At 43.5% G+C, this 27,929-nt stretch overlaps 1 protein-coding gene across 1 annotated transcript; it reads right to left on the bottom strand.

Annotated features, from left to right (window-relative positions):
* On the bottom strand, positions 1 to 27,838 carry golim4a (golgi integral membrane protein 4a). The gene is made up of 16 exons (XM_030765076.1): positions 27,210 to 27,838; positions 19,469 to 19,543; positions 18,840 to 18,889; positions 18,330 to 18,383; positions 15,248 to 15,398; positions 14,764 to 14,846; positions 14,249 to 14,332; positions 12,721 to 12,888; positions 12,100 to 12,327; positions 11,352 to 11,614; positions 9,114 to 9,190; positions 8,575 to 8,648; positions 3,886 to 4,068; positions 3,510 to 3,578; positions 3,267 to 3,350; positions 1 to 2,509 (listed from the first exon to the last, which is right to left on the bottom strand). The coding sequence occupies exons 1-16, from the start codon at positions 27,514 to 27,516 to the stop codon at positions 2,363 to 2,365; spliced, it is 2,097 nt and encodes a 698-aa protein (XP_030620936.1). The 5' UTR covers positions 27,517 to 27,838; the 3' UTR covers positions 1 to 2,362.
* Between the last annotated feature and the right edge of the window lie 91 nt (positions 27,839 to 27,929).

Genomic DNA, 27,929 nt, shown 5'->3' with positions numbered 1-27,929 from the left:
TTCCTTCACCAGTCTTTATTTGAACAGTCTGTTCAGTCCCATAAGATAAACACAACAGCAATATTAATCCCATTCTCATATCCCACAATCCTATACACTTTTACAATTCAGTGTTTAAGGAAAAATATGTACAAAAAAATCAGCACAGTTTTTCTTATACAATGTATTTTACAGTATTGAACATGTACCTGGAAGACAAAACAGCTCTGGGGTAGAAACTGAAAAATTTGCATTTTATAATATGATTGTTAAAGCTAAAAACATGTATTAAAAAAGTCTTCATGACAAAATAAATATAACAGTTTTGTAGTCAAATCAACATACATTCCAGAATTACACTCCTTTACACAACTGCTCTGTTAAAATTGTCTCATTTGGTGGTTGTCAACTTCTTGACCTAAAAATGAATTTTTACCTTTCCTGCACAACTGGTGACTGAATATACCTCCCCCACCACCACCACCACCATAAAAAAGGAGCAAAGAGATATGTAGTTTTTTACAATTACTTGTTTGTAAGAGTGCAATACTTCATCTCCCATCAGCCCATGCTTACATTCAGGCATAGACTGTTGGTAAGAACGAAAAAAAAAGACCTAAACCATGCTGTATAACCAGAGATCATTATGCATTTTATCTTTTTATTTATAACTTATGGGTCACATGTGAAGGCAAAGTTGGCTCTGGATGTGGCACACTGGTGTAGTTCAACTGGAAATCCTGTCCCCCCATAAGTTGAATGTTCCTGGCCAGTGGCCAGTAGCACAGTACAGGTTTGGGATCAAGTTTCCCTCAAAATCAGTCCATTCAGATACACAGAAACAAACTGAAATTCACAACATGAACTGAAAAGTGTCTGCGGTAAACGGTGGACAGGTCTAAAATCAACATGATGAAATCTGACTTTTGACTCTGACTTTAAAAGATGATGTGAACTTAAACAGGGAGGATGCTAAAACCTCGGCATTCAAAACAAGGGATGGGCTGTGGCCACGATCAAGGCTTAGCTGGCTAGAGGGAGGTAAGACATGAATACAAGACTAAATGAGTGGAATGGACAAATGGATGGATGAATGGAGTGACATTATATCTGGACTTTTAGAATGTCTGGTGAAATTCTCAGAAATAGTATCTCTGGTATCATAAATGTTCCAGGATAGGCTGAATAAAAAGCACAGAAGGCACTGACTAAGGCATAGATTTGAGAAAGAGATAAAGCCAATGAAACCTCTCTATTTTACTAAACAAACTCTTTCTGTTCAGTCACCATTTTAGATTCCAATAAGTTAGTCCACCTGTGCATTTACACCATACTGTAAAATTCCATGTTTGAGATGATGTCATTGGACTGAAATCAGAATACTGGAAATTATTCATATTACTGTGAATTGGTTATTATCAAGCCTAGGCCTGATGGTGGAGAAAAAAAAACACTTCACAAGGTCACAAGAAAGAAATTTCTGAGCTACAATCCCGAAAAAAATGACACCAGTAACACATGGTTATAGTTACGTTTTTTAAAGGCAGGGTTATTCTCTTGCGATAAACAAAAACTTGTAGGCTATCAGAGTAACAAAACTGTCAGTAACAGGTTTTTACTGTATCCCTGATAAACAGTGGTACAATACTGCAGACAGGCGCTCCTGCTGCAGAAATATTCATCAACACTGCACAACCAGGAACTGTACACCAGCACTGCATAGAGAGTGTGTGGCTACAAATGTACCCACTCAGGATTATTCAGACAGTGGTGATAACTGTGTGTACTCAAACGTGCAGAGACTGAAGCTGATTGATGAACGCTGGTTCTATACTTTCTCAGTACTCTTGGATTCTCTAATTTCGTTGTTATAAAAACATTTCAAAGTTTAAAAAAGGCAGAAAAAGACAGACACAATTTGTGTATTAAGAAAAAAAAACTTAAATAGCTTTAGAAAAAGAACATACAGGCACTTCAATTGTAAGTCTTCCTGTTCAGGAAATCTGTCCAGCATAACAGCAATAATTTAGATCTGTAGGACTAACCATACAGGATTTTTGCTTCAGTGTTGACTGGATTCAGCTCAGTAATAACACACAGATGGACAGGGAGACAGATAGTAGGCAGAAGAGGACAAACATGTAGACATTCAGACAAACAGATGACAGTCTCCTCTGAAGTTAGGTGGCCTATCTGTTGTCATGGTTACAAAATTTAGTTGCTTAACCCCACCCCCCCCACCCCAATGGGGACAAAAGAATCCATTTCCTTTTGATATGACTGTCCCCAACATCAAGTTTTCGTTCTTTTTTGTCTAAAGGTTTAGGTTGTTTTGAAAGGCCTCTGGAGAGACAGTACGGAGGGCTATAGTGATACGGTTGCCTCACATCTCTGCCCTACGATTGGTCCGTTTGTCCCTAGTTTCCTCTTCCTCCTCTTCCTCATCTTCCTCATAGTTCTCCTCTTCATTGGGCTCTTTCACAGGCTCCTTCTCCACCCTTACACCCATGTCTTGTTCTCTCACATCATCCTAAAGGAAAAATACATTCCAGTGTTACACTCCTTTACACAGCTGCTCTGTAAAACTTCTCATTTGGTGGTTGCCAACTAAAGGAAAAATACGGGTATGATTTAAAAAAAAAGTTCTGGGAGAGAGAGTACTCTTGGTGCTGTGTTTTTAGCTGAGGCAGCTTAAGCGTAATGAGAGGGACAGGCTGTCAGTAAACAGACACCATGCTGAACACTGCGACACATCCCTCTGTTTAGCCACCCGTAGCATGGCCTATCAAGTGTATAGTTACAGCAACAGCTAACAGGAGAACTGTGTTCATACATGGATATGACTTTAAAACACACACACACACACACACACACACACACACACACACCCCATAAAACCACTCCAGCTCCCACTGACACAAAATAGGGCTCAGCTGCATGCTCTTCACTTTCAATCACAAACATTTTACAATAAAACATCTAAATGAAATTACATTACATGGAATTACAAGGAAAAAAAAACTAGCAGGTTTACAAAGTCACCTGTTCATTACTCCGATTGGCTTGTAAAACTATTCTGAAGTAATTCAGACAGATTTACGTAAGTGTGATGTAATGGTGTGCTCTCACTGTGGAAGAGGCTGAAATTCTCTGATCCACATCCTGTTTTATTAAGTCAGGTTAAGAATTAGAGTCCACACCCTCAGGTCACGCATGCAGTACTCTCACTCAAGACCTCCTCTAGTCTCTCTCTTCAGAGGGTTTCCTTCAAAAGAGAAGCACATTACCTGTTCTCCGTTCTCTTCGTTGTAGGGGTCTGCTTCGTCCCCCTGATCCCCCTGTTTCTGCTCATCAGCCAAGTCCTCCTGACCCTGTCAACAAACAACATATGTAAAACAAGTCTGTGTGTGTGCGTGTCTGTGTGTGTGTACATGCAGAAAACTCAAATCTGACAGACTCAGATTTTCTTTGTCTTGAAGAGAAAGACGTGTGTGTGTGTAAATCCTTTCGGAGTGTGTTGCTATTCTTACCTCGTCATCTCCTTCTTCCTGATATTGCTCTTCCAAGTTGTCTTCCTGTTGGTCTGGGTTTCCTGCCATCTGCACACACAGTAACAGAGTCACACCAACTCCTCTAAACCAAAATAAAGTGTGCATATTTATACAGTATTTCTAAAATGTAACTTACTCAGTGATAATACAGGATAAGCACCTTTCAGATCACTGATTCACAATTGAATCCAAATTCATATTAATCCTAATTTTCTGAAACTCAAATTTGATCTCAGCTGACAGCTATGAACATGCAACTGACATCAAAACGTTGAATTAGAATTTCCTTTTTCCAGACCTTTCTACATCTTTTTTTTTTTTTTTTTTACCCTCCACCCTGGCTGCAGTCACTCACCACCAGTTGTTCATCAGGTGGAGGCTGGTGTTGGTTCCCTCTGTCCAGGTGGTGGTCTGCGTGACCTGCTGGGGCCTCCTCTTCACCCTGCCCTCCATGGGGTTGCTGCTCTGCCTCCTCAAACTCATCCTCTCCCTGGTTGTTTGGGTCATCTTCAGGGTCAACGTCTGTTTCAACCGGCCGCTGAGGACATGGAGAGATCAAAGAACCCGACTGTTAATTAGTTGTTCACATTCTTGCCTTTTAAACACACACATTTAGTGAAACCTGGGCCAGACAAACACTACACAACTCCTGTGGGAGACTAGATTGTCTGCGGTCTGTCTCACATGTACCAGTTCAGTGAAGTCTAATCAAACTTAACCAGCTGTCAGTGGCCTGTGCAAACCCTGAGGAATCTCCACAATCATCACTGACAATTAGTCAAAGCTTGAAAAGAAACTGATCTTCCTCCGGTTTAACTATACAGGGAGCTAATACAAAATGTCAGAAGAGATTTACATAATAACTTCACACACTAAAATTATTCACACATACGAAGATCAAAGACATGAGTGTTTCGATTCAGAACAAGTACAGCAACCAGCCAACGTTAACATTACAACTTTGGTTTGGTTTACACAATCTGGATGAGCTTAAAGACTTCAGTCAAGGTAGCCCCGTGATGTCACATCAGAGTCATGATTCAACCTTTCATCATGAGAAAAGTAGAGTCTAGGATGGAAAAGTGGAGCTGTTCTGAATGTAAAATATGATCAATTATAAAAAGTGCTCTGCTTTCAGGTGACATCTTCTTTACATAGGGCTCAGGGTTTTTTTTCTCCCTATTTTTTGGTCGTGTTGTGTTTGTCTTGTGGTGGATAGGTGTGTGAAGAGTCCTCTGCTGGGTGTGCCTGATATGTTCCCGGATGCATGTTCGGGTTGTGTTATATGAGGGTGCTAGTTTACCAATTTCACTCTCCCTGGCAGCTCCACTTAAAACAGTGTTTGTATTAAACTATTTATGATATTCAATGTTTTGTTTAATCTTTCAATTTTTTGCTATTCATGTGTGTATTGTGTGTATTCATGAGTGTAATTTCAGTTAGTAGAGGATGGGGTTTATTTTTTACTTGCATGTTTTGTTTTCAGTTAGAGTAAACCAGATGCTCCTTGAAAAGCAGATTCCCAACAGATTAAGCCTTTTTCCGACAATGGGACCAAGGTAAGAACTGTAGTGAAGGCTGGGTAAAGTTTAACACCGGTTTAATACTTTTCTACTGGTCCAGCTCTGGCTGGAGACCATTTATCCCTACTCATTTTTTATTACTGCTACAGCCATGGGTCTTCATTGTTTGTCTTTTCTTCCTGTTACCATAAATAAACACTAACCCAGAACTTGATTAAGAGGGTGTGGTTTCACTTGACAGGTGACCTGTTTATCCTCTGGTCATTGTAACAGGGAGCGTTCTGGGCCATAACAGAGTGTCACGCCCTGGTCCCTCTGTTCTCCTGGTCCCTCTGCTCTCCCTCTAGTGTTGGGTTTGGGTTCTGTTTTCTCTTGTCCCCCCCGTCCTGTCAGGTTTTTGGTTTGTTCCTATCTAGTCTTTGTTCAATCATTACTCCCACCTGTGTTTAGTTAGTGATATCTTGTTTAGTTTGATATAAGTACTCCTAGGTTTTCTCTGTTTCCTTGTGTTGGCATTGTGTGTTTTGGATATTGCCTCCAGGTCACGTTTATGTTCTTGTTTTGCTAAGGTTCTGTTCTCGAGTCTGTAAGTAAGATTCTTGTTTCTTCAAATAAAGAGAAAGTTTGATCTGCAAATGCATCCTGTCCCTTTCGAGAAACGTGACAGAATGCCAACACCAAAGATGGATGCAGCAGTTCAGAAGCCCGAGATGTTTGATGGGTCCTCTGACACTTGCAGGGGTTTTCTGGCAAGATGTCTCCTGTATTGTGCACACGTGGGGATCGACGGGTACCAGGAGCAGATAGACTTTATTATTGGTAACATGCGGTGGAAGGCAGTGGAACGTTTGATGTATTCCCCACCCGGCTTCATGGAATGTTTCAGGCAACCAACCCTTGAGCGTTTTCTCACCCAGTTCCTTCTTACCTTTGACCACCAGTGCATGGCTTTGGGGAATAAGTTGGGAGGAACTGGGGTCTCTCTGCCCCCAGGACGGCTCAGCGGAGGAGTCGTCGCCTGGGAGTCTGACGAGCGGGGTTCGAACCCAGCTTGGGCTCTGCCCTCAGCACGTTCTACACCAGATGCCTCCATGCTGCTGCCTGCCACTTTTTACTCCAGTCCTGTAGCTGTAAATCTTGGTCCTACTCCTGTTTTTGGTCCCTTGAATCCCCAAGAGCCATTATCTGTAAGGCCTACTAAAGAGAAGTATGGCTCACAAAGACTTCAGGTCTTCCCGCTGCCCAGCGCCATGGAGGTCCCGCTGCCCAGCGCCATGGAGGTCCCGCTGCCCAGCGCCATGGTTCAAGCCTGTCCTGCTCCAGTGTCCCAGCCCGGTCCCGAGCCCGCGCTCGATCTTCCCAGCGCCACGGTTCAAGCCTGTCCTGCTCCAGTGTCCCTGCCCGGTCCTGTGCCCGCGCCCGGTCTGCCCGGTCCTGTGCCCGCGCCCGATCTGCCCGGTCCTGAGCCCAAACTGAAGTCTGACCAAGGGCCTCCGTCTGTCCAAGAGTCTGCCCCGCCCTCGGCTCCAGCTCCTGTCGCCGTGGAGGCGGCGGCCTCGGCTCCAGCTCCTGTCGCCGTGGAGGCGGCGGCCTCGGCTCCAGCTTCTGTCGCCGTGGAGGCGGCGGCCTCGGCTCCAGCTCCTGTCGCCGTGGAGGCGGCGGCGGCGGCCTCGGCTCCAGCTCCTGTCGCCGTGGAGGCGGCGGCCCCGCCCTCGGCTCCAGCTCCTGTCGCCGTGGAGGCCCCGCCCTCGGCTCCAGCTCCTGTCGCCGTGGAGGCGGCGGCCCCGCCCTCGGCTCCAGCTCTTGTCGCCGTGGAGGCCCCGCCCCCGCCCTCGGCTCCAGCTCCTGTCGCCGTGGAGGCGGCGGCCCCGCCCTCGGCTCCAGCTCCTGTCGCCGTGGAGGCGGCGGCCCCGCCCTCAGCTCTTGTCCCCGTTGCCTCAAGGACTCCTCCAGTTCTGGACCAGTCTGTTCCACCGCCAGAGCCTCCTGACGCTCTAGATCCCTTTTCGAGAGCTCTCCCTCTGGATCCACCATTACCTGCCCCACCTCCAGCGCCTCCTAACTCTCTGGACCCACTGACCTCTCTGCCTCCAGAGCTTCCTGACCTCCTGGAACAATTGTTGCCCGCTCTGCCTCTGGATCTCTTAGTTTTGTCTCCTGCTCTGGATCCCATTTCCACAACTACTCCTCCAGCTTTGGACCCACCATTGCCTGCACCACCTCCCGAGCCTCCAGATCGTGTAGTCCTGTCTCTCTGTCCACCTCTCGACCGCCCTGCACTTGCCCGATTTCATGTGACAGTTGGCATCCTCCCTGAATCTCCTGGTCCTCCCCTGGGTCTGTTGGTGGCTTTCCCGAGTCTCCTGGTCTTCTTGGTTTCCCCATTTCTTGGTGTTGGTGCCTTGCACGGCAGGAGCCGTGCATTAGGGGAGGGGTACTGTCACGCCCTGGTCCCTCTGTTCTCCTGGTCCCTCTGCTCTCCCTCTAGTGTTGGGTTTGGGTTCTGTTTTCTCTTGTCCCCCCCATCCTGTCAGGTTTTTGGTTTGTTCCTATCTAGTCTTTGTTCAATCATTACTCCCACCTGTGTTTAGTTAGTGATATCTTGTTTAGTTTGATATAAGTACTCCTAGGTTTTCTCTGTTTCCTTGTGTTGGCATTGTGTGTTTTGGATATTGCCTCCAGGTCACGTTTATGTTCTTGTTTTGCTAAGGTTCTGTTCTCGAGTCTGTAAGTAAGATTCTTGTTTCTTCAAATAAAGAGAAAGTTTGATCTGCAAATGCATCCTGTCCCTTTCGAGAAACGTGACACAGAGTTTATTTGACTAACACACAGTTAACAGGATCTGCATGGTTATGATGGAAAGCTGGGGAAAAAAAGTGTTCTGTGTGAATTTAAGAAAGGGAAGCATCCCCTCTGTGCTTAAGGAAAAGAGCATCTACTCTGAGGCCAAATAAGGAAACCATTATCACTGAGATTAAGAACAAGAGCATTCTCTCTGAGGTTGGAGAGAGAGAGAGAGAGTGTTGACTTTGAGGTTAAAGGGAGAAAGAGCATTGTCTCTGAGGTCTTTGACTGTGAAGCAGCAGGGATGTTTCTCATATTTAACCCCTGTGGTCAAAGCATACTCCAAACAATGCCTGGTCAGGACTATAGAGTGAGCTCCTCAAAACTTAACTACAAAGAACAAATCCAAACAGAGAGAGGTTCTGCTACCCCAGCACAGAGAGAGCACTGCAAAACCTCACATATACACCTACAGGCACAGAGATCCACACCTGTGCACCCACACATGCTTTGGAGAACAAAATAAAGAGTAAGTTAGTGTGTGTGTGTGTGTGTGTACTGTGGGGGCTTGTTTGTGAGGGAAAAATTCTGCTCTCGTGAGAACAGTGGAAGAGTGTATAAATCTTAATAAGCCTCTTACATGGGCAGGAGGTACACACATTAGCTCAACAACAGAGCAGCAAACACCAGCTGATCTCTGCTCACATGGTGCTTAACAATTCAGACGTCACACACACCTCTACCTCCTCTTGATGGATGTGCTCCTCCTCATCGAGCCTCTCCTCCTCTTCCCCTGGTTCTCCTTTCCTCTCTACAGAGAGGAGAAAACACACAAAGATACAAAGTCATCTCACCTTACTCAATTTAACATCACAGCATGTGTCGCCAGTGGGCTTTTCATTCTACTGGTGACACATGTCAGTTTCTTTCCCAACACCAGAACTCCTTCTCCATAAAACAGTCCTCTGAATACTATCTCATTATGCTTGTAGCATTATGTTTACAGCAAAGGGACTCATTTTATCAGTTTGTTTGTGCCAGCAATCCATTTTACAGTTCATCATGACTGCTGGCACTGAATAGTGTTACCATGCATAATTTGAAATGGGGTGGGGGTAATATCAATGTGATTCTGATATCAGTGTGGATCTGATATGATATCTTTAGTCTGATATGGCTAAATGTATAGATAGAAATAAACTGTGAGTAATTAGGAGTAATTAGTTCTTTGTAAAAATGATCAGACAGATCTGGGGAAAAAAAAGATTTTTCTCACCTTCCTCCTTCTCTATCTGTGTATCCTCCTCTCCTTGAACTATATCATTGTCAATGTTTTCATACTGGTTCTTTCTCCTGTAGTCGAGACAGTATTTTAAAAAAGTGAGTCAGTTAATACATATGTTTAGCAGAAAAACTTACAAATACATAGCCCAAACACACATGCGCGCACACACACACACACACACACCACACACACACACAGCCGTGTCACTCTTAGCTCATATGGCCTATAAATAATATTGAGATATTTTTAGGCTATAATCGCGATACAAGATATCGATATATATATCGATATTTTGAAATCTCCCCTAAAGCACTTCATAAATGCTTGACTTAACCCTTTGATGCATACAGTCACACCAGTATGATGATTCTAATAGTCCCTGCAACCTATGTCTGCATTAAAACATTCTTGTTTATATTCATTAGTGGCTTCTATTGGAACAAATTTTAAACCTGGATCCAAAAAGGGGGAAAATCAAAACCTAGTTAAATTTAACAAAACAGTATTTATTCAACATCTTCCTTGCGATACCCAAACCACCGGCAGACGATGGATCCAGCACTGTTTCTTTTCAGAACCAGTTCATCCACCTCCATCTTCTATTACTGTTTCCGATCTCAACATGTATGAAGTCGCTTTGACACTTCACTTCTTTCACTCTCTCCAGATTCTTTCCCTGTTGCCTCCAGATCAGCGTTGCGAGAGTATTGCACCAAAGGCTTAAAATGATCATATTTTGAGGAAAATTGTTGTACATGACTCATAACCAAGAGAACAAAGAGGCATAAATATGTAATTTCAGAAAACACGTATTTACTGAGACAAACGACTTTTTGACACCGCCTACAAATCTATCCACATTGGTGCAAACTCTCTTCAAATGTTGATGAGCTCAATTAACTTGTAATATTATAACAATAACTGCATTGCACTGGGTAAACGTAGCACTGGCCCGTAAGTTACTGCATTCAATATAAAATACCTAAAATTTCTGATGTGTAAAGAGGATTTGCTCAATGGTTAAGTTAACGACAGCCGTGCTCGTGAGTTACGTTCATCATCACAACAAGCATGACTGGCTGGAAAGACATCATGTGAGAAGACATGCGTAAACACAAAAGTAGGATCCATTTTTTACTATCCTGGGAAATGAATTCAAATGAGATAGTATTAGTAGTTGTAATCAGTCTAGGCTAAGTGTCACAAAATTATCAAATTATCGTACATTATGGGACTTTTGGCATTATTGATCGTACAGAGGGCAAAATTATTGTACAAATACAATAATTATCATACATGTGGCAACGCTGCTCAAGATACAAAAACACGTCTCACCTATATATATCACACACTCGCCCAGGAGAGTGGTCTGGATGGGTGGGCGAGTGTGTGTGACATGTATGTGAGGTTTTTTTTTCTTTTTGTGTCTGTGAGAGGGAAAGAGCCATAGGAGAGAGTGAGAGAAGCAAAACGCCAAAGCAAGTCTCATGCCAGCGGCTTAAAAAAATTTCGGGACAATTCGTACTCGATATAGTGTTCGTGATATAGTCATTTACTACATCGCATGTAGAACAAGCCACGATACATCAAGCATACTCGAAATATCGCCCACCCCTAGCTCATATATTAATCTTACACACAAAGAGGGCAGAGAAGTGGGCTTGTGACCAAAAGGTCGTCGGTTCGATCCCCAGGATCGGCCGGAAAAATGCCAGTTCAATCTCCTGGACCAGCATGAAAAATTGGGGCACGGGGAGTGAATATGCAGTGCTTTCCCCTCCCTCAACACCCACAGCTGAAGTGCCCGTGACCCTCAAATGCTCCCTAGCCAGGCACAGCACTGCAGCTGCCCACGGCTCCTGCTCCTAGTGTGTGTGTGTGTGCTCCTAGTGTGTGTGTGATCAATAAAGTACTTAAAAAAACAAAACATATTCCAAGTGTGTCACATTTCCTAGCAGTGGTCTGGAGGATCTGTACCCTTAGCTGTGTTCCAGCCAAAAGTATTCTCATCCAAGTGCCTCTCCAAGCTCATCTATCAGTAGCCCATGGTGTGGGGAAAATGAGTTGCTGGCTTCACACATGATGGAGGAGGCCTGTGCCATCTCCAGTCAGCTCAATATTTTAAAAAATAAATAAATAAAAAATGACACACACAGATTTTCAAAGGAAAGTAAAAAAAATCTTACACACTCTCTGTCCTCCAGACTTCCATGCTCCTCTGTGTCTCACCTGAGTTGCTCCTCTCTAAGCTGCTGCTCCTTCCGGTCAGCCTCCCTGTGCTGCTGCTCCTCCCTCTCCTGCTGTACACGCAGTCTCTCCTCCCGCAGCCGCTGCTGCTCCTCTCTCTGTTTCTGTAAAGCCTCCTGCCTCTCCTGCAGTCTCCTGCGCTCCTCCTCCAATTGCGCAGCCATCCTCTGCTGCTCCAGCTGCTGCTCATATGCAGATTTCACCCGCTCCACCTGGGCCTGCTGCACCCGCACCTCCTCCTGCACCTGGAGAGAACGAGCAAAGGGTGGCATCAGACCAGCAAGGGCATGTGTCAGTGGAGGATTTGTATGTCTGGGTACCTCTGATGTGACTATGGATTTATTTATAGTTTTGTTCTTTCTAAAAAGAAAACCTTATGAAAGTTCCATACTCAAACAATTTTGCTGTTAAAGAAGATTTGATTCACTCTTTTTTCAACTTTGAAAGACTACACTAACCAATGTCATTATCTGTATACTTCTGACAACTTTTAGCATAGAGTGTCAAAGACCATTTCGAAAACTAAGAGCCCACTGAAGTTGTACAGAGAAGGAGATGGGGTTTTTTTGTTATTTGTTTTGTTTTTTTAAAGTTGTTGACTGGCTATTCCCTCTGGCACAGACCAGTACTGGCCACTACCCCAGATGGTAAACTTTCCCAGACTGCAGTGTGTGTTTTGTAGAGACAGACAGACAGACAGACAGACGATTAGTCCTATTTGTGTTCTGACCGGTTCCGCTCGGTGCTGTTCTTGCTCCACTGCATTGTCATCTGGCTGGTCATGCTCGGGCTCCTCTTCCTCCTCTCTTTGGTTCTGGTGCTGGTCACCCTCCTCTTCCTCCTCCAGTTTCTGTGGCTGCCCTGCTTGCTCCATCTCTTCTTCAGCTAACTCTCTTCTCCTCTCCTCCTCCTGGACTCCCTCCATCTCTTCATCCGCAGGCTGCTGCTCTTCCTTTTCCTGTTTGAGAAGAGTGTGTGTCATACACTGTTCATATGAGCGATGCAAATATTTCCTATTGCGTATGAGGATGACTACTGCTCTAGCTGTGTCTGTACTGCTGACAGTTACACAAGGCTGAAAACTGAAGGTCTAACAAATGAATCAAAAAGCAAACACTGCTCAGACGAATGCACATGCGACAGACCTCTCTCCGTGTTTCCACATTAATGAGATGTCATATCAAATCATTTACATATCAAAAATCACGCTGCCTTCTCTCCCTCTCTCTCTCCATCTACACATGCTGTGCATTATAAATCCTAAGAGTAACTTCCACCAGTGATTACTGGAAGTAATTGGAGGTTTCTGACAGTGTTGGAGGATGTTGAGCAGTAGTGTTGGTTCTGGTACCCGGAGCTGTGTGCCGGGCTGGGCTCGGTGTTCATGTTGGGGGGGGGCAGACTGAGCAGGCTGGGGGTGTGCCTCCACAGCCTGGACCTGGGGCTGCCGGTCAGACTGCCGGAAACTTGGCATCTTATTCAGAGTCTCCTTCAGCTTTTGAAACTCTTCCACCTGCACCTGTTTGCACATAACACAAACAACCAGGCTGTTAGCGTTGGGAAAATGTTAGCAGAAAACATTGGAAAAAAGATGGATGAACATTTAGGAAACATCATGCAGAAGCCTGAAGAGCAAGAAGTCATGGTTCCACAGAGAGTACCAGGCCAGCTGTGGCTAGACAAATCAGTAACTTTCACCATACCACTGTTCTACTTTACATTCAAAACACAACAGTCTGGCTTTGTTTTTTGTTTATTCAAATTCAAGTTTCTGGAGCAGTACTGTGGGGATTTTGACGCTGTTTTGGATGTGTGGCCCTAGCCAAAATTAATTTAGTGCAGGCCAGTTACCACACTTCAAATACTCTCATTTCACATCTGCTCAGGAGGCATTTATGTGTGAAGTTAATGTTGAGTTCTGGCCTTGGTGCATCTCTGGTTGCCATGAGCAACACTTAATGCACCTGAATGGTGTTCAGAGAGAAGTGGACAACATCAGATCAGAGAAGTGACTAAAGACAAAAGTTTACAGCCCCAGAAATCCTGCAAGGTTACTTTAAGGTTAGCAGGGAGTTAGCGAAGCAAATTTTCAGAATTCAAATGAGCTTATGGACTTGTGCATTCCACTCCTGGTGGGCAAGAAACAAGAAACCAAAAAAAAAGTACAGAAAGAATGGTTTTACTACAGATTACACATTATGCAAGCAAATACCCCTGCCATGCTCCTTCACTCCACACCACCGCCCTCCCCAGACCGGTTCAGCAGAATTACCCATAACCCTCCCACTAGCAACTACAGCCTCATCCTGCTACATCCACTTCAGACTTGACTACACTAATCTTTAAACAACCTAATTTCATCCTCTCTCTTCCATTTTCCTGCCTCTCGTTTTCATGGTTACATTACACCAGTAGGAGCTTAATGTGCAGTCTCCTCCTTGAGAACTAGTGAGATACAACAAAGATGATGGTATTGGGGACTAAACACTTTCTCACACACACATCCAGTACCGAACAACAATACGGCTACACACACACAAATGCAGCCTCGCGTCTAATTGGTTATTCCTATACCTGTCCCATGCTGCCAGTATGAGAGAACAGACAACACAATTCCCAAATTAATGACTATGAGTATGCTCATTCAAGAAAGACAGAAACATAGAAAGAAACAGAAAGAGAGAAGGAAAGAAACAGAGAAAGAAATAAACCATTAATGAATTGAAGATTGGCCATCAGTATGACCAGAAATTTTCCCATGGCGTACGGAGTCATGCAAAAACAGTTACACATTCCTCCACCTCTCCCCAGCCCAACCTGAACACATACACACACACACACACACACACACACACACACACGCGTGTGTGTGCCCTGACCTGGGCTGCGGCTAGTGCGCTCTTGTGGTCTTCCAGGGTGAGTAAGAGCTGGTCGTGGGTAGACTTTAGGTCCTTATGCTGTTGCTATTGGGGTAGGATTTTCACAATTAAAGCTCAAACACATCTGAAGACACACACAACTTGACATTTCCCTCAGTCAAAGGCATGTTCAGGCACACGTAGCCAGACACACACACACACACAGATAACACAGACTGAGGTAGGATGATGACACACTAATATTAGTATTAGTATGGGTAATATGTCTAACAATGACAATGACAGTAATGAAATATCCAACACAGCGAGGCAAACAAGATAAACCAAGCAAACCAGGTAAAATAAAATACATTTAAAGCATCGTAATATTTCATTTCAATACAACCTTAACTAAACAAAAACAAACTTGTCTTAGCTACAGTCTCATTTGTAACATTCACACACAAACCTTTGTATTCACAAGCCTCTCATACAGATCTCATACAGATTCTCGGACAGCGGTCATGGAGCCTTACCCGGGTGTCCTGCAGCTGCATGTGAATGTCTTGATGTGCCTTTCTTAACTGCCTGTTCTCTTCTCGAAGATTATACACATTCTCTGAAAGCAAGAGAGGATGGGACAGAAGGTGAGGGGTGGAGAGAGAAAGAGATAAATAATCAAAGACAGACACTGCAATCAGCATTCCACCATAATATGGACCAAGCTTTTGGTTTAACTAACCAATTTGTGTGAGTGCTGAATGTACCCCAATCTACCACTAGGTGGCAGCATATGACAGTAATGTAAGGACAACACTAATGTGGGTGAGGAGACTAAAAAAAGGGGGGGGCAGTGGTAGAGCGATATGTTGTGTTGAAAAAAAGATGTGTGCAACACAAGAGGAGAAATAAAGAGCAAGACAAGAAACTGACAAAGCAAAATAAACAAGTAAGAAGCGAAATAAAACAAGAAAAAGAGAGGGGATGACAGAGTGGAAGAGAGGGAAAAACGGGAGCTACCTTTCAGTTTGGAGACCTCTAGCTCCTTGTTCTGCTGCAGCTGCTCCAGGGCCCGTTTGTGCTCATCCACAGCTTTGCTGTGATCTTCTGTCTGAACCTGATGTCGCTCCTGCAGGTCGTAAAACTGCTTCTTCAAGTCGTCATGCTGATTCTGCATAGACACAATCACATATACATACACTCACTGAGAACTTTGTTAGGAACACCTGTACACCTACTTATTCAGGCAATTATCCAATCAGCCAATCGTGTGGCAGCAGTGCAATGCATAAAATCATGTAGATATGGGTCAAGAGCTTTAGTTAATGTTCACATCAACCATCAGAATGAGGACAAAATGTGATCTCAGTGATTTTGACCGTGGCATGATTGTTGGTGCCAGACGGGCTGGTTTGAGTATTTCTGTAACTGCTTATCTCTGGGGATTTTCACGCGCAACAGTCTCTAGAGTTTACTAAGAATGGTGCAAAAAAACAGAAAACATCCAGTGAGCGGCAGTTCTGCGGATGGAAATGCCTTGTTGATGAGAGAGGTCAACGGAGAATGGTCAGACTGGTTCCAGCTGACTGAAAGGCTACAATAACTCAGATAACCACTCTTCACAATTGTGCTGAGCAGAAAAGCATCTCAGAATGCACAACACATCGAACCTTGAGGCGGATGGGCTACAACAGCAGAAGACCACGTCAGGTTCCACTTCTGTCAGCCAAGCTGAGGCTGCAGTGGGCACAAGCTCACCAAAACTGGACACCTGAAGACTGGAAAAATACAGCCTGTTCTGATGAATCTCAATTTCTGCTGAGGCCCACAGATCGTGGGGTCAGATTTGGCGCATGAATCCATGGACCCAACCTGCCTTGTGTCAACAGTCCAGGGTGGTGGCGGTCGTGTAAAGGTGTGGGGAATGTTTTCTTGACACACTTTGGGCCTGTTAATACGAATCAATCATCGCTTGAATGCCACAGCCTATTTGAGTATTGTCGCTGACCATGTGCATCCCTTCATGGCCACAATTTACCCATTCTCCTATTGGCTACTTCCAGCATGATAATGTAACAAAGCAAAAGTTGTCTCAAACAGGTTTCAAGAACATGACAAAGAGTGTTCTTCAGTGGTCTTCATGAGAACCGATACTTCAGTACAAAGTCGATGCTAAAATTCAGAAAACGTGATGGCACTCATTTTTCTACAGTACCATAGGTATTGGAGATGCAGTCTGCCTTGACTTGTCAAACAGTAAGAGTCGTGTACTTTGCATTTGAGGCGGATCATCAGGAATTAATTATAAATTCGCAAAAACCAGTATGCCAAACAGCGCCATTGAGCTTTTCAGACGAAAGGAGGAAACACTTCCAACTTAGCGAAGCACCTCCAAAGACAGACATCCAGATTTATTCAAAGAGTTCAAGGTGAGTGAGTTACAATTCATGTTAACAACATTACATTAACAACGTATCCAAAGTGTTATCCTTATCATCCTTATCCTGAAATACACGTTACCATTATTTTTGTTTGAGACAGCTGGCATTGCTGTGTAGCCAATTGTGTTCTATACGACATTTGCAATGGCTAATTGCTAAAGGCTACCGTGTTTAGGCTGACGTAATGCAACCAAAGCTCGTAGGCTATAGTCTTTACCGTTCAGTCTGTGTCATCTGTCATCAAAATATAACATTAGCGTTTTAAACAAATATTTCAGGACTAATGGCCTCTCACCGTGGCAGTACATTTGAACTACTGCTTGCACTCCGAGTATATAGAGTTGTGTGTGTGTGTGTGTGTGTGTGTGTGTGTGTGTGTGTGTTAGTCCATTGTGTGTGCAGTCTCTGCTGTCATTGTCTTCTTAGTCATTGAGCTCTACCTGATAACTGAAATCTCACAATTTTCCTTTCACAGTACCAGCCAGAGGAGGATGTTGACCAGGAGAGGCAGCAACTGTTGTTTTTGTAATGTTCAAATGTTTTTCATAAAGGAGTGTATGTTGAAGTACATGGGATTTATTTGGTTTTCTTTTTTATTGTGGTACCAAATTGGGTATTGAGAATTGTGGAATTTCACTGGTACTGACATCGACTACTAAGTTACTGGACCTGAGTCCAATAGAACACCTTGGGGATGTGATAGAATGGGAGATACGCAGCATGAATGTGCAGCTGACAAATCTGCAGAACCTGTGTGATGCAGTCATGTCAACATAGACCAGAATCTCAAAGGAATGTTTCCAACATCTTGTGGAATCCATACCATGAAGAACTGATGCTGCTTTGAGAGCAAAGGGAGGCCCTGCCCAGTATTAGTATAGTGTTCCTAATAATGTGTTCAGTGAGTGTTTGGATGTGCATTTGTGTATGTACATATGCACACACACATACATATGCACGGATGCATGCACGCACATATGTACGCATACCAGCTGGTGAACACAGGCCTCTGCAAACAATTTAGATTTAAATGGCAAAGAATAAACTGCGGGCTGGCTTTGTCATAACTATGGTTATTGAACCAAATAACTGACTAATAAAAAGCCGTCTCTCTCTCTCTCTTTCTCCCTCTCCCTCTCTCTTTGTTTAAAAAGCTTTGATCTCTGATGGGTAGATACTATTAAAAGGAAGAGAAGAGTAAGCGCAAACATTATTGCACAATAACACTAAAACAATTACCTTTTTCTCCCAGTTTTTTCAGTAGTCTTATTAATAAAACTAAAGCCATATACAAACTCTCCGCAGCTTGTTCTGGCTCTAACACAGCCAGCATCACTGCCACAAAGTCAGAGACCGATTCAAAGAGAAACTCAAGCATTCACCCAACAAAAACTTACCTAAAACGTGTTTTGTTTCCATAATTACACTTAACACAATGTCGTCTTTAGATTTAGGGCTCACAGAAATAGGAAATGAGCAATCATCTTTAGTTTGTTTTAGTTTGACATCATTACAGAAATCATAATCAACTCTTGATACTTTCAAAGAAATCTGAGTTGATTACCTCAAGTGTATCACATATACAACATGTGCTCTGTCATCATATTATTGAGTGTGTGTGTGTGTTGAACGCATTAATGAACACAAATATTTCTACTAACCTTCAGCATCTGGTGCTGCACATGCAGAGAGTTTAGTCTGTTACTGGCATCCTGCTGTTGACAAAAAAAAAGTCAAATTCACTTTATAAATAATTGGACTCCATTCACTGAAAGCCAGTGAAGAGCATTCTCCCTGAGCAATCTCATCTGTACACTGAGGCCTGGCATCAAGACAGGCCCCCGTGAACAACACCGGCACACACACAGCTGGGTACAATCACAGCCCTGCAGGCTGGCTAGTCACCCCTTCACATAACCCCACTGTTCCAAGTATGTGTGTGTGTGTGTGTGTGTGCGCGTGTGCGTGAGAGAGAGAGAAAGAGAGAGAGAGAGAGAGTGTGTGTGTGTGTTTGTGTGTGTGTAAGAGAGAGAGGGAGAGAGAGAGAGAGAGAGAGTATCTTTGTGTGTATGTCTTTGGCGGGTCAAACAGTGAGACAGTAACTCAGCTATGACATTAATAACAGGACAGAGGCAAAGACACTGTGACTACTGCAGGCAGACTGCTCTTACCTTCTCTTTGTTCAGAGACTGTTGGGCTTCTAGTTTGTACATCAGAAAATCTGAAAGAAATTCAGGTAAAAAGGGAGAAATTTACAATCCAGCATGACTAGAGTTAAGCCTCAGATGGGATCTGCGTAAAACCCTTTTCAAACTGACAAGAGAAAAAAAATGTGTTTTACTGAGTCTCAATACTGGGGTCAGAGGTTAGATTTAAATGAAGCCGCCTTGCTAAAACAATCCCCCTACAAAGCCTGTTATTCCAATAAAGCCCTCAGCTAAAACCAGCACTCAGTGAATGTAAAAAAGAAGAGGGTTTCGTTCATCATGAGAATCAGTATATTGTGCAATGTGAAAGGAGCCCTACAGCAAATGATTATCACTCCAGTGTTTTGACTGCACTAAGTTCTCAAACACAGTATAACCAAGAGGAGTACAGCACAGACAAAAGAGATATCATTGAGTTTTTCACTGAATGAGACTGTAGGTAAAATATATCTTTAAAAAAGGAGATTTCAGTGTAAGAGTAAGTGAGGCTCTGACAGACCTCTTGTCTGAGACTTTAGGCTACTGACAGATGGATGGAACAAGCACTGCAGGGTGGGGTTCAGCCCCCCCACACACACACACCCCTTACTCACCTTCTTTAGATTTCTTATGTTCAAGACGTTCCTTCTGTAGAGACTTCTCTAGTCTGGAACGATGCTCATACACAACTGAGGAGAGAGAGAGAGAGAAAGAGAGAGGGAGAGAGAGAGAAGAGGCACATGCCATGTTCATTTCAGTATCCTCACCCCTGTCATAGCATCCTGTTTTGGTTAAAAAAAAAACATGTAACATACTTAGAGAATAAGACAAAGTAACATACTGAATCCAAACACAAAGTAATATTTTCAGTCCAAACACATAGCAGCCATTCTGCACACAGGACTACTCAACCTCGTGGAGAAGTAAAATATTGTAACACCGTTAGTTGAATAAATAGGCTTAAATCTCCCTGTTTATGCCAACGCAAAGACCCAATATGTTCAGTTTCTTTTGTGTGAGACATAATATGTGTGAGTTTTTGTGTTGTGGGCTTCCCTAATGATCCACTGCTTGGATATTTCCAGCATACACAGAGTCCATTCAGAGTAGATTTCAAAGAGAAGCCTGGGCCTGCTACTCATACTGCTTAAATTCCCCAGATAACACCCAGCTTCCTGCCTGTCTTTTAATGAGGCATTTGTGACTTCATTAGGGCAATAACCGAACTGTTAGTGAAACACAGGTTTCTACATCAGCTTTAGCTTCCTCTTTCTCTCTAACTTTATCTTCAAATTAGTTTTTTTCTTGTGAAATGTGGTACGTTTGCAGCTGTTAACTGTGGAACAGTGGTGTGCGGTCACACACACACACACACACACACACACACAGTCAATCGGACACTCACTCACTCACACACACACACACACAGGCACGCGGTTGGTCAGTCGCAATTCACTCACTCACTGACACAAGAAGAGAGGCAGAAAATGAGGTCAGTGAGTAATGACGGATTGTCTAAATAACCATAGATGTGGGAAAGACACTCTGGCGTTGTAAAAAGCTGCAGAAAACAACATCAGGAGGAAGCGGAGGAAGAGGGAAATTAAAATCGAAAGGCGGAAAAACACTGGGGCCTGAATGCTGACACATGCACACACACACACACACACACACTCACACACCCCTGAGTCTCCTCCCTCTTCCTGAACACAAACTAGCCATTTTCTATCTCATCCAATCATCCTTCGCACCCTATAATTTCCTGGCCCTACTGCCTCTTACTCCCCATCTCTCCCTTCAGTCTGCCCTTCCGTTCAGTTAGGAGAAAAGTGACACAGCAAGAAAACTGCAACAAGCCAAGTGCCCTTCATCACATAGTGGATAGTCTCTGTCGTTTACTGGTCCCATACACTGTCAGTAAAACACTGCTTTCAGTGCAGTACTCACTTTCTATTGTGTGTTCCTCACCACATGTTTGCAGTTAATTATGAATCACATTTAGTGTGACATTTTGGGCATCACACAACAGGCTAAATTTCTTACTGACTGAACTTCTATCAGAACAGACACCCAGTGACTGGACATACATCTTTTTCATTTCAGGCATGGATAAAAATTCCCATATCTGCCTGAAGCAACATGGTCTAAACCTTAGTGTCCTGGGTAGCCTCAGGGTAATACATTGAACACACATCTTGTATTTGACTACACAACCCATTTTTTCAGTGCAGCTGTCCAGAGTTAGTGTGGGCAAGTGCTGTGGAAGAAACACCGGCATCAATGAGGAGGATCTGAGTGTGAGTGAGGGAGTGTTTCAGGCCGTGGTCCAGCCCATTACAGTCAGCCGGGAGACCACAGACATAGACAGCTTCACAACCATGATCTCAATATCCTGTGAGAACTAAGGAACAAAACACCAACACCCCTGCTGACAGAACAGAGCTGTGTGTGTGTGCTTGCACGTGTGTTTGTGTGTGTGTGTGTGTGTGTGTGTGTTTGTTTGTGTGTCTACATGTAGGGTTCCAAAGTGATGTGCCTGGTTAAGGGACTTTCTTTCAGTGCAGAGGTGGGTCCTTCATTACAAGCAACAGTAGAGAGTGTCGGTAAAACCATGCCCAAATTAAAAACAAAGGATTTCTCTAATGTCTGAAACACACTTTCAAATGGATTAACCATACAGCTCATTTTAAATGAGGCCCTTCCATTCTTCTGAGGGGTGGGAGTGAGCCGGGGTGTACTATTGATCCAGAGACAGGTTCAAAGCATTTATGGCCCATCCGCACTAACCAGTTCATTCACATTCCTCATGTATATCTCTGTATACAATACCATACCCGAGAGGCTGCGCTGCCCCTGGGGCTTGACCGGACTGGTTCTGCTGGTTGTACTAAAGACCATAGCTTAATAGACACAAGACCTCCGAATTAAAGCTTAAGTCAGGGGCTGCCTGCAAATCTTTACCTTCCAAAGAGGATTGTCCTTCTTTTAATATTTGTCACTGGTTCATTTTGTTTGTTTGTTTGTTTGTTTTGAATAAATGTAATACAGCATCACATTCTGCTCATTCATTGAAAGTTATGCCTAATTACCCAGGGCTAAGTGAGATTCCTCTTTATGAATTAATGACAATGTTGGCTTATGGAAGTACATGATAGCATGGAATGTTAAACAGACAGGCTGGGAATACCTAACACAGAATTGTATCTTATTCTGAAGACAGATACAGCTGATACCTGGTGCATTGTTAATTACAGTGTAATTAAACATTTCAGCATAACCCCATTGCCAGACATTGCTAACCCCATTGCCAGCACAAAAGTTTTTCTGAAAATAACACACACAAACGAGCAGTTGAGACTACGAGAGGGAAATTAATCATATAAAAGGAAACGATATCAGAGCACACAGTTTAATGTACTCACTGGGGATATTTGGTTTTGACTTACATGACTATTGTTTGTGAGGGAACTGGTTAAAAGTTTCTGAAGAGCCAGAGTGTAGCCTGCTGCCAGGGCTCCAGTGGGAGTGCTGAACAGTGAGGACTGTGCCAACGCATGCAAACTGCCAATCTATGAAACACTATCCACTGCACAACTGAAACTTCTGCTACTTCATGAATAGAGAGTGAGAGTTAAGGTGAATCCAGCCACATGGCACTACATCCACAGCTGTTTATCATGACTGCCATGCTATTAACATTTACAAACACATGCAAAAATGTCCATACACTTCAATGTGGAAGAAACCCACAATTAAATTCAGAGGTTTAAGATGTCCACTGCATCATATCATTACAGCTGTGACAAAATTCATGCTGAGAGCATACAAACAAATCAGTGTGTTTCTCACTGTATGTTACACTTTCTCTCCATGGGACAAGTCAAACTCCATTATCCACTTTTCAGCTCATGTGCGGGGGAGTCCAGCTGCAGTCTAAATAAACACTGAGTTTAACAAGACCAAAGATGCATCACCTCATTTTTCATTCTTCTGTCTTATTCTCTAATTTGAAATATCTGATATCGTCCTCACAGCCCTCCACTTCAGTCACGGTTAATAAGACCAGTTCACATTCCTTCTGTAGTAAATCATTGCATCTTTTTACTCTTCCGCAGTTTAAGGCTTTTTCATGGTGGTATTTTCTGTTTCCATCACGTGATGAGAACTCTGAACAGGCAGTCAGAAAAACTAGAAAAACTGCATGCAAAGCTTTTTTGCAGTATAATGGGATAACACAAGCCAGTGCATGCAAATCATTTCACTGCTGGATAAAAAGTTTTTGGTTTGTTTTTTTTCAGTTCCTTCAAGGAAGCATAATGTCATATTAGATGACAACACAATTATGTAGTGAACTTCAGCTGAGAAATCAGGACATGCAGAGTAAATCTAGGTCAACTTCATGTGTCTCTGTAAACAGACAAGATCTCATATTGTTCATTCATCTGATATTAGACTGCCAATGTTTTCTGGGGTATGACAACAATCTGGGACTAGAGAACTGAGAATGAAAATGAAGCCCTCACAACAGAGAAGGGAAAACCCTTACTCATTTCATATGCGCTGTCTTGTCTTTCCTGAAGCATGTTCTCAGGAAAATGAACCTTTCCAGTATTTCCGGCATTTTTGGAGCTTTCAGACCTCACCAGTTTGACCAGCTCAGAGCTGGTCCAGCAAAATGGCTTGAGAATCAGGTGGCCTGCCTTCCCAAAGCTCTACATGAATGGAGAAATGGATATTGAGAGCTGAGAACAGACAGGACCCAGGAAGTAAGTCCTGTCCCATGCCTTCTGTAATCCAACTCACCTTGGCAATTCTAGAGACCTGGGACCCTCTCTCAGGAGGACTGAGCACTAAAGCTGAGGTGGACTGAGGAAAAAGAGGATGGGTATAGGAGTGGGCAGAACAAAAATAGTTTCTCTTTTCTTTTTTTTAATACCAGGTTACAGCTGAACTTCCTGACCTTCTCCTGCTTCTCCTTCCATACATTTCATTTCTCCAGAGGACACTGGGCCCAGTAGGAACCAACATGCTCTTTTCTATGGGGCTCTATGAGCAGGTGTAGCAGAGACTTGATATGCTTTCAGGCAACACTGCTGAATGAGCTGAGAAAGACCTGTCAAATTACACTAGTGTAAATGGGATACTGCCAGTCTTTCAAAACGGCTCTTTTCATCACCATGCACATGTTATTTCACAGCAAAGCTCTATCCAACATAAAACACAGAAAGGTCTGTTTAGTTTTTAACAGATGTTCACAAACAAGTAAAACAAATGTCGAGATTGAAGATCACCAATCAATCTAATTTCAGGTATGTGTGCTGCTGGCATGACAGATGGAATGGCTGTCTTCTAACAGGTCCTAAAACGAAAAGAGCTGCGGGTGAAATTCTGTGCTCACAGAATGAGTAAAAATATCTTGTCATGTAGTCTTTCAGGTCTGAGAGCCTACAAGTCTCTCTTAGAACATCAGGTTCTCTTCAAATAAAATGTTAGCAAAGTGTCACGATAGCAAAATGTAGAAGTCAAAACAGGGACTATGGAATACTGTTATATAAAGCAGGGTTTCCAAATCCTGTCCCTACAACTCTGCACACTTAAGATCTCCTCTTATTCCACCACAACCTCCTCCAGCTAATCAGGGGCTTTGACAATCAGCTGATGAGAGGAAATCAGGTGAGGTAAGGCAGGGAGTGGTAATCAGGTGTGTTGAAGCAAGGAGAGCTCAATATTGCACAGTGCTGTAAGCATCTAGGTGCAGAGTTTCCTGAGAAACACATGGATAAACCATTGCTAAGTCTGTCAGAAATTAAAAGAAGAAGAAGAAAAAGAAGAAGAAATTAAAGCAATATCCATTTTGCCTGCTGTTGTTGTAGTTGTTGTTGCCGCACTTTAATACGACGCCGTTGGTGAGTGAATGTGTACATACGCGAATGAGTTCGTACAGTTGTTCAATGTGGTTGAGTTCGCGTTCGCGTTTACACTGCTATAAGAATGTGGCCATAGGTGGTCCAGACCACCTCTGAATGTGGTCTGAGTGATCAGATCTCGATGTGACCTCAATGGGCATTGGATGCGTTTACACCTGTACTTTTGAGCTGTGCACTTGTGATCAGTTCACCAAAATCGGATCTTAATGCAAGGTGTAAACAGGGCCTTAGAGTCACAGAGGTCACAGCTTCAGTGAGTGGACACAAGAGGAGGAGGGTATAAGAAAAGCACATTACTACTCTCACTCACTCACTCACTCATTACCTAAGCCGCTTATCCTGGTTAGGGTCGCAGGGGGTGCTGGAGCCTATCCCAGCGCTCATAGGGCGAAAGGTGGGGAAACACCCTGGACAGGTCGCCAGTCCATCACAGGGCAGACACACAGACAAACACACTCACACACACATTCATACCTAGGGGCAATTTAGCGTCTCCAGTTCACCTAACCTGCATGTCTTTGGACTGTGGGAGGAAACCAGAGCTCCGAGACCTTCTTGCTGTGAGGCGACAGCGCTACCCACTGTGCCACCGTACTCTACGATTTAAAACTGAAAAGCAACCATACCTGGCTTGTAAGAGCAGAGACAAAAATGCCTAATCCCAAACAATGCTCTGTCTTCTCAAACAAGGTGCCAGGGTAAGCAAGCCTCCTCTTTAATTCTCCTCAATAAAACATGCAGGCTTTCTGTCCAACCCAGATCCAGCACACCTCACTGCAACACAGATCTCCATGAGGACGCTGGTTACCTGAGTCAGGTGCATCTAATCAAGCCTGGAAAAACATACACTGTAGGTTCCAAGAAGGAAGATGCTTACATGTGGCTTATGGGACCTCTAAAGACTGCAGAAGACCATGTTAATGGTCCTGTTAGAAGACTGAACTAGTCTGAACAGTAATGCAAACCCAGTATTAAGACACCTGTGGGACAATATAGAGTAATTATCATGTTACTCCATAGCTATTCAGTCTTTTCAGATCAGCTTGGGAGAGGCAGATAGGGATCAGTCCTCATTGAAGTGTACCCTGGAGCCCGATAAAAGCAGCTGTGAGACACAGAGCTACTTAAATGGGGGTGACAAAGGTCTCTGTATCAGTTGAGACACAACTTGTGAGAAAAAAATGAGATTGACAGCATGCTTTGTTAGAGTAAGAGTGGGTGAGAGAGAATATGAGAGTTGTGAGTATGCACACTTTCTGAGAGGGAGATTAAGTTAACACAAACTTATTTACTTACAAGCTATAACTCACTAGATAAGCGAGGGTAAATGAACACTGTTTTTACTTGGCAGGTAAAGTTCTGTGACCTCTCATTTAATGTGTCATTCCCCTGGTTTAGCCAAATTCTTCAATATCCAAACTTCATAGGAAAAGTTCAGTCATAGCTCTAAACAACAGATGTTTTACTTTAAAATTGGAAACAGCACACTGATACTACAAGTGACTCCATGGGGCTTAGTTTCTGATGCCTTGGATAAACCATATTAATTACCATGGACGATGAATGGAGTACAGGGCTTCTAAACCTAACTATGACACTATTGTGTTGCCTCTTGTAAATCCAAAGTAACCTCAGTGCTATTTTATCCACCACAGAAGCCCCTGTTTGATTTGGAGGACAATGAACTGAAAGTATGAAATATTTAAGACTAAGATTTTCGCCAACCACCGTGTTAATGAGACAGGAAAACTATGAGTGCTGCTTCAAAACAAACTGGCTGGAACTCGGACCAAAGGATCACGTCAGAGAAGCGCCCATGTTGACCTTTTAAACTTTCTCAGCACTTCTGATGAAAATCGTGGGTTTGTGAGGGTAGATGAGATTGGACTGTGTTCGGTAGAACGGGAAAACCTAACCCAGCAGTCACTCAGCGGTACTGAACGGCAAATGAAATACGGTCAAAATTGTCAGACGCTCCGAATTCCTGTCGAGACACAGCACCGCAGGCAAAGTTGAGACTCTCAACTGTGTGGACAACCCGACATGCATTATTTCAGAGATGCAATCGACAGAAGTAACAAAATGCAATGTTTGATGCAATGTTTGACTATGGGCACATAGAGTAGACTTGAATAAAAACCTAACTCAGGTGAATAATTATTGTGAAGTGAATGCAAATGAAATGCCAGTCAGCAACTTGGTCTCCATGAATTATACGTGTTGAAATTAGGAGAACATGAATGTTCTTCGCTTCGCTTCTAACTGGGCAAGGATGGCTTCGATTATTCAGAACTGCGACAAAACTTAAGAAGTTTAACAAAGACTGCCTCGGTGTAGTGAAATGTCAACAGAATGCAAATGCCAAACACACGATAGACAACGAGGTCTTTATTTGTGACAAATCTGCTTCTCTCGCCATACTGTTTACCTTGAAGTTGCGCTGATAAGGATTCTTGATGCTGTTGGTACTTCAGCGCCAGTGCCTCCGTCCGCTTCAGCTGTTTGTGCATTTCATACGATACCATTGCTCCGTATATGCCGCCGAATATAACGGTGATGGCCAAAAGAGACTGAAAAATCTTCCGCTGTCTTCGAGAGCAGACCCCGTTACCCATGGTCTCCTGCCTTGTGAACCACGTACACTTCTGAGATTGCAGTGAAACTTCAACAAACTCTCTCCGCTTGGCTTTTTTGCGCCCCTTTGATGTGTCGCTTTCCCCACTTAATTTCCTCATCAAATCATAGTATTCCAGCCAGGTTTAGTGACATCTCAGAACAGAATAGAATACATGATACTGTACTAACGGCAAAGTCTAACACATTGCCTTGTTACTGAGCTCAGAATCCTCAAAGAACGCGTCACACAGAGCCTCAGGTTTGAAGTTTCAAAGGAGACACATCAGTAGTCGTAAACGACCTTTCTACTAACATTTGGCATAAATAATAAAGAAAAGCATAACTGTCCAATGTAAAGTCACTTAATTAATAGCGAACTTCAGTAAGTTTCACTAAAGTTGCAGCCTAATCGTGAGGCCTACACGGCACCTTTAATTTTAGTTACGTGTCACCGAGCTTCAGCTGCCATCCAACAGCAATCCTCAAGGAAGTCCCTCCTCGAATATTCCTACGGCCTCGCTTTGCCAAGGAC

Source organism: Chanos chanos, chromosome 2 (genome assembly GCF_902362185.1).
Source record: "Chanos chanos chromosome 2, fChaCha1.1, whole genome shotgun sequence".
Taxonomy (NCBI): domain Eukaryota; kingdom Metazoa; phylum Chordata; class Actinopteri; order Gonorynchiformes; family Chanidae; genus Chanos; species Chanos chanos.
This window is presented reverse-complemented; position numbering and strand designations above follow the sequence as displayed.

Bases quoted from the DNA above. Each gene is read 5' to 3' on its own strand.
- golim4a (XM_030765076.1), bottom strand. From the start codon at position 27,516: ATGAGGAAATTAAGTGGGGAAAGCGACACATCAAAGGGGCGCAAAAAA. The intron at 9,191-11,351 runs GTGAGACACAGA...TCTCGACTACAG, and splicing joins CTTAGAGAGGAGCAACTCAG to GAGAAAGAACCAGTATGAAA. The intron at 8,649-9,113 runs GTGAGAAAAATC...TCCTCTCTGTAG, and splicing joins ACAGATAGAGAAGGAGGAAG to AGAGGAAAGGAGAACCAGGG.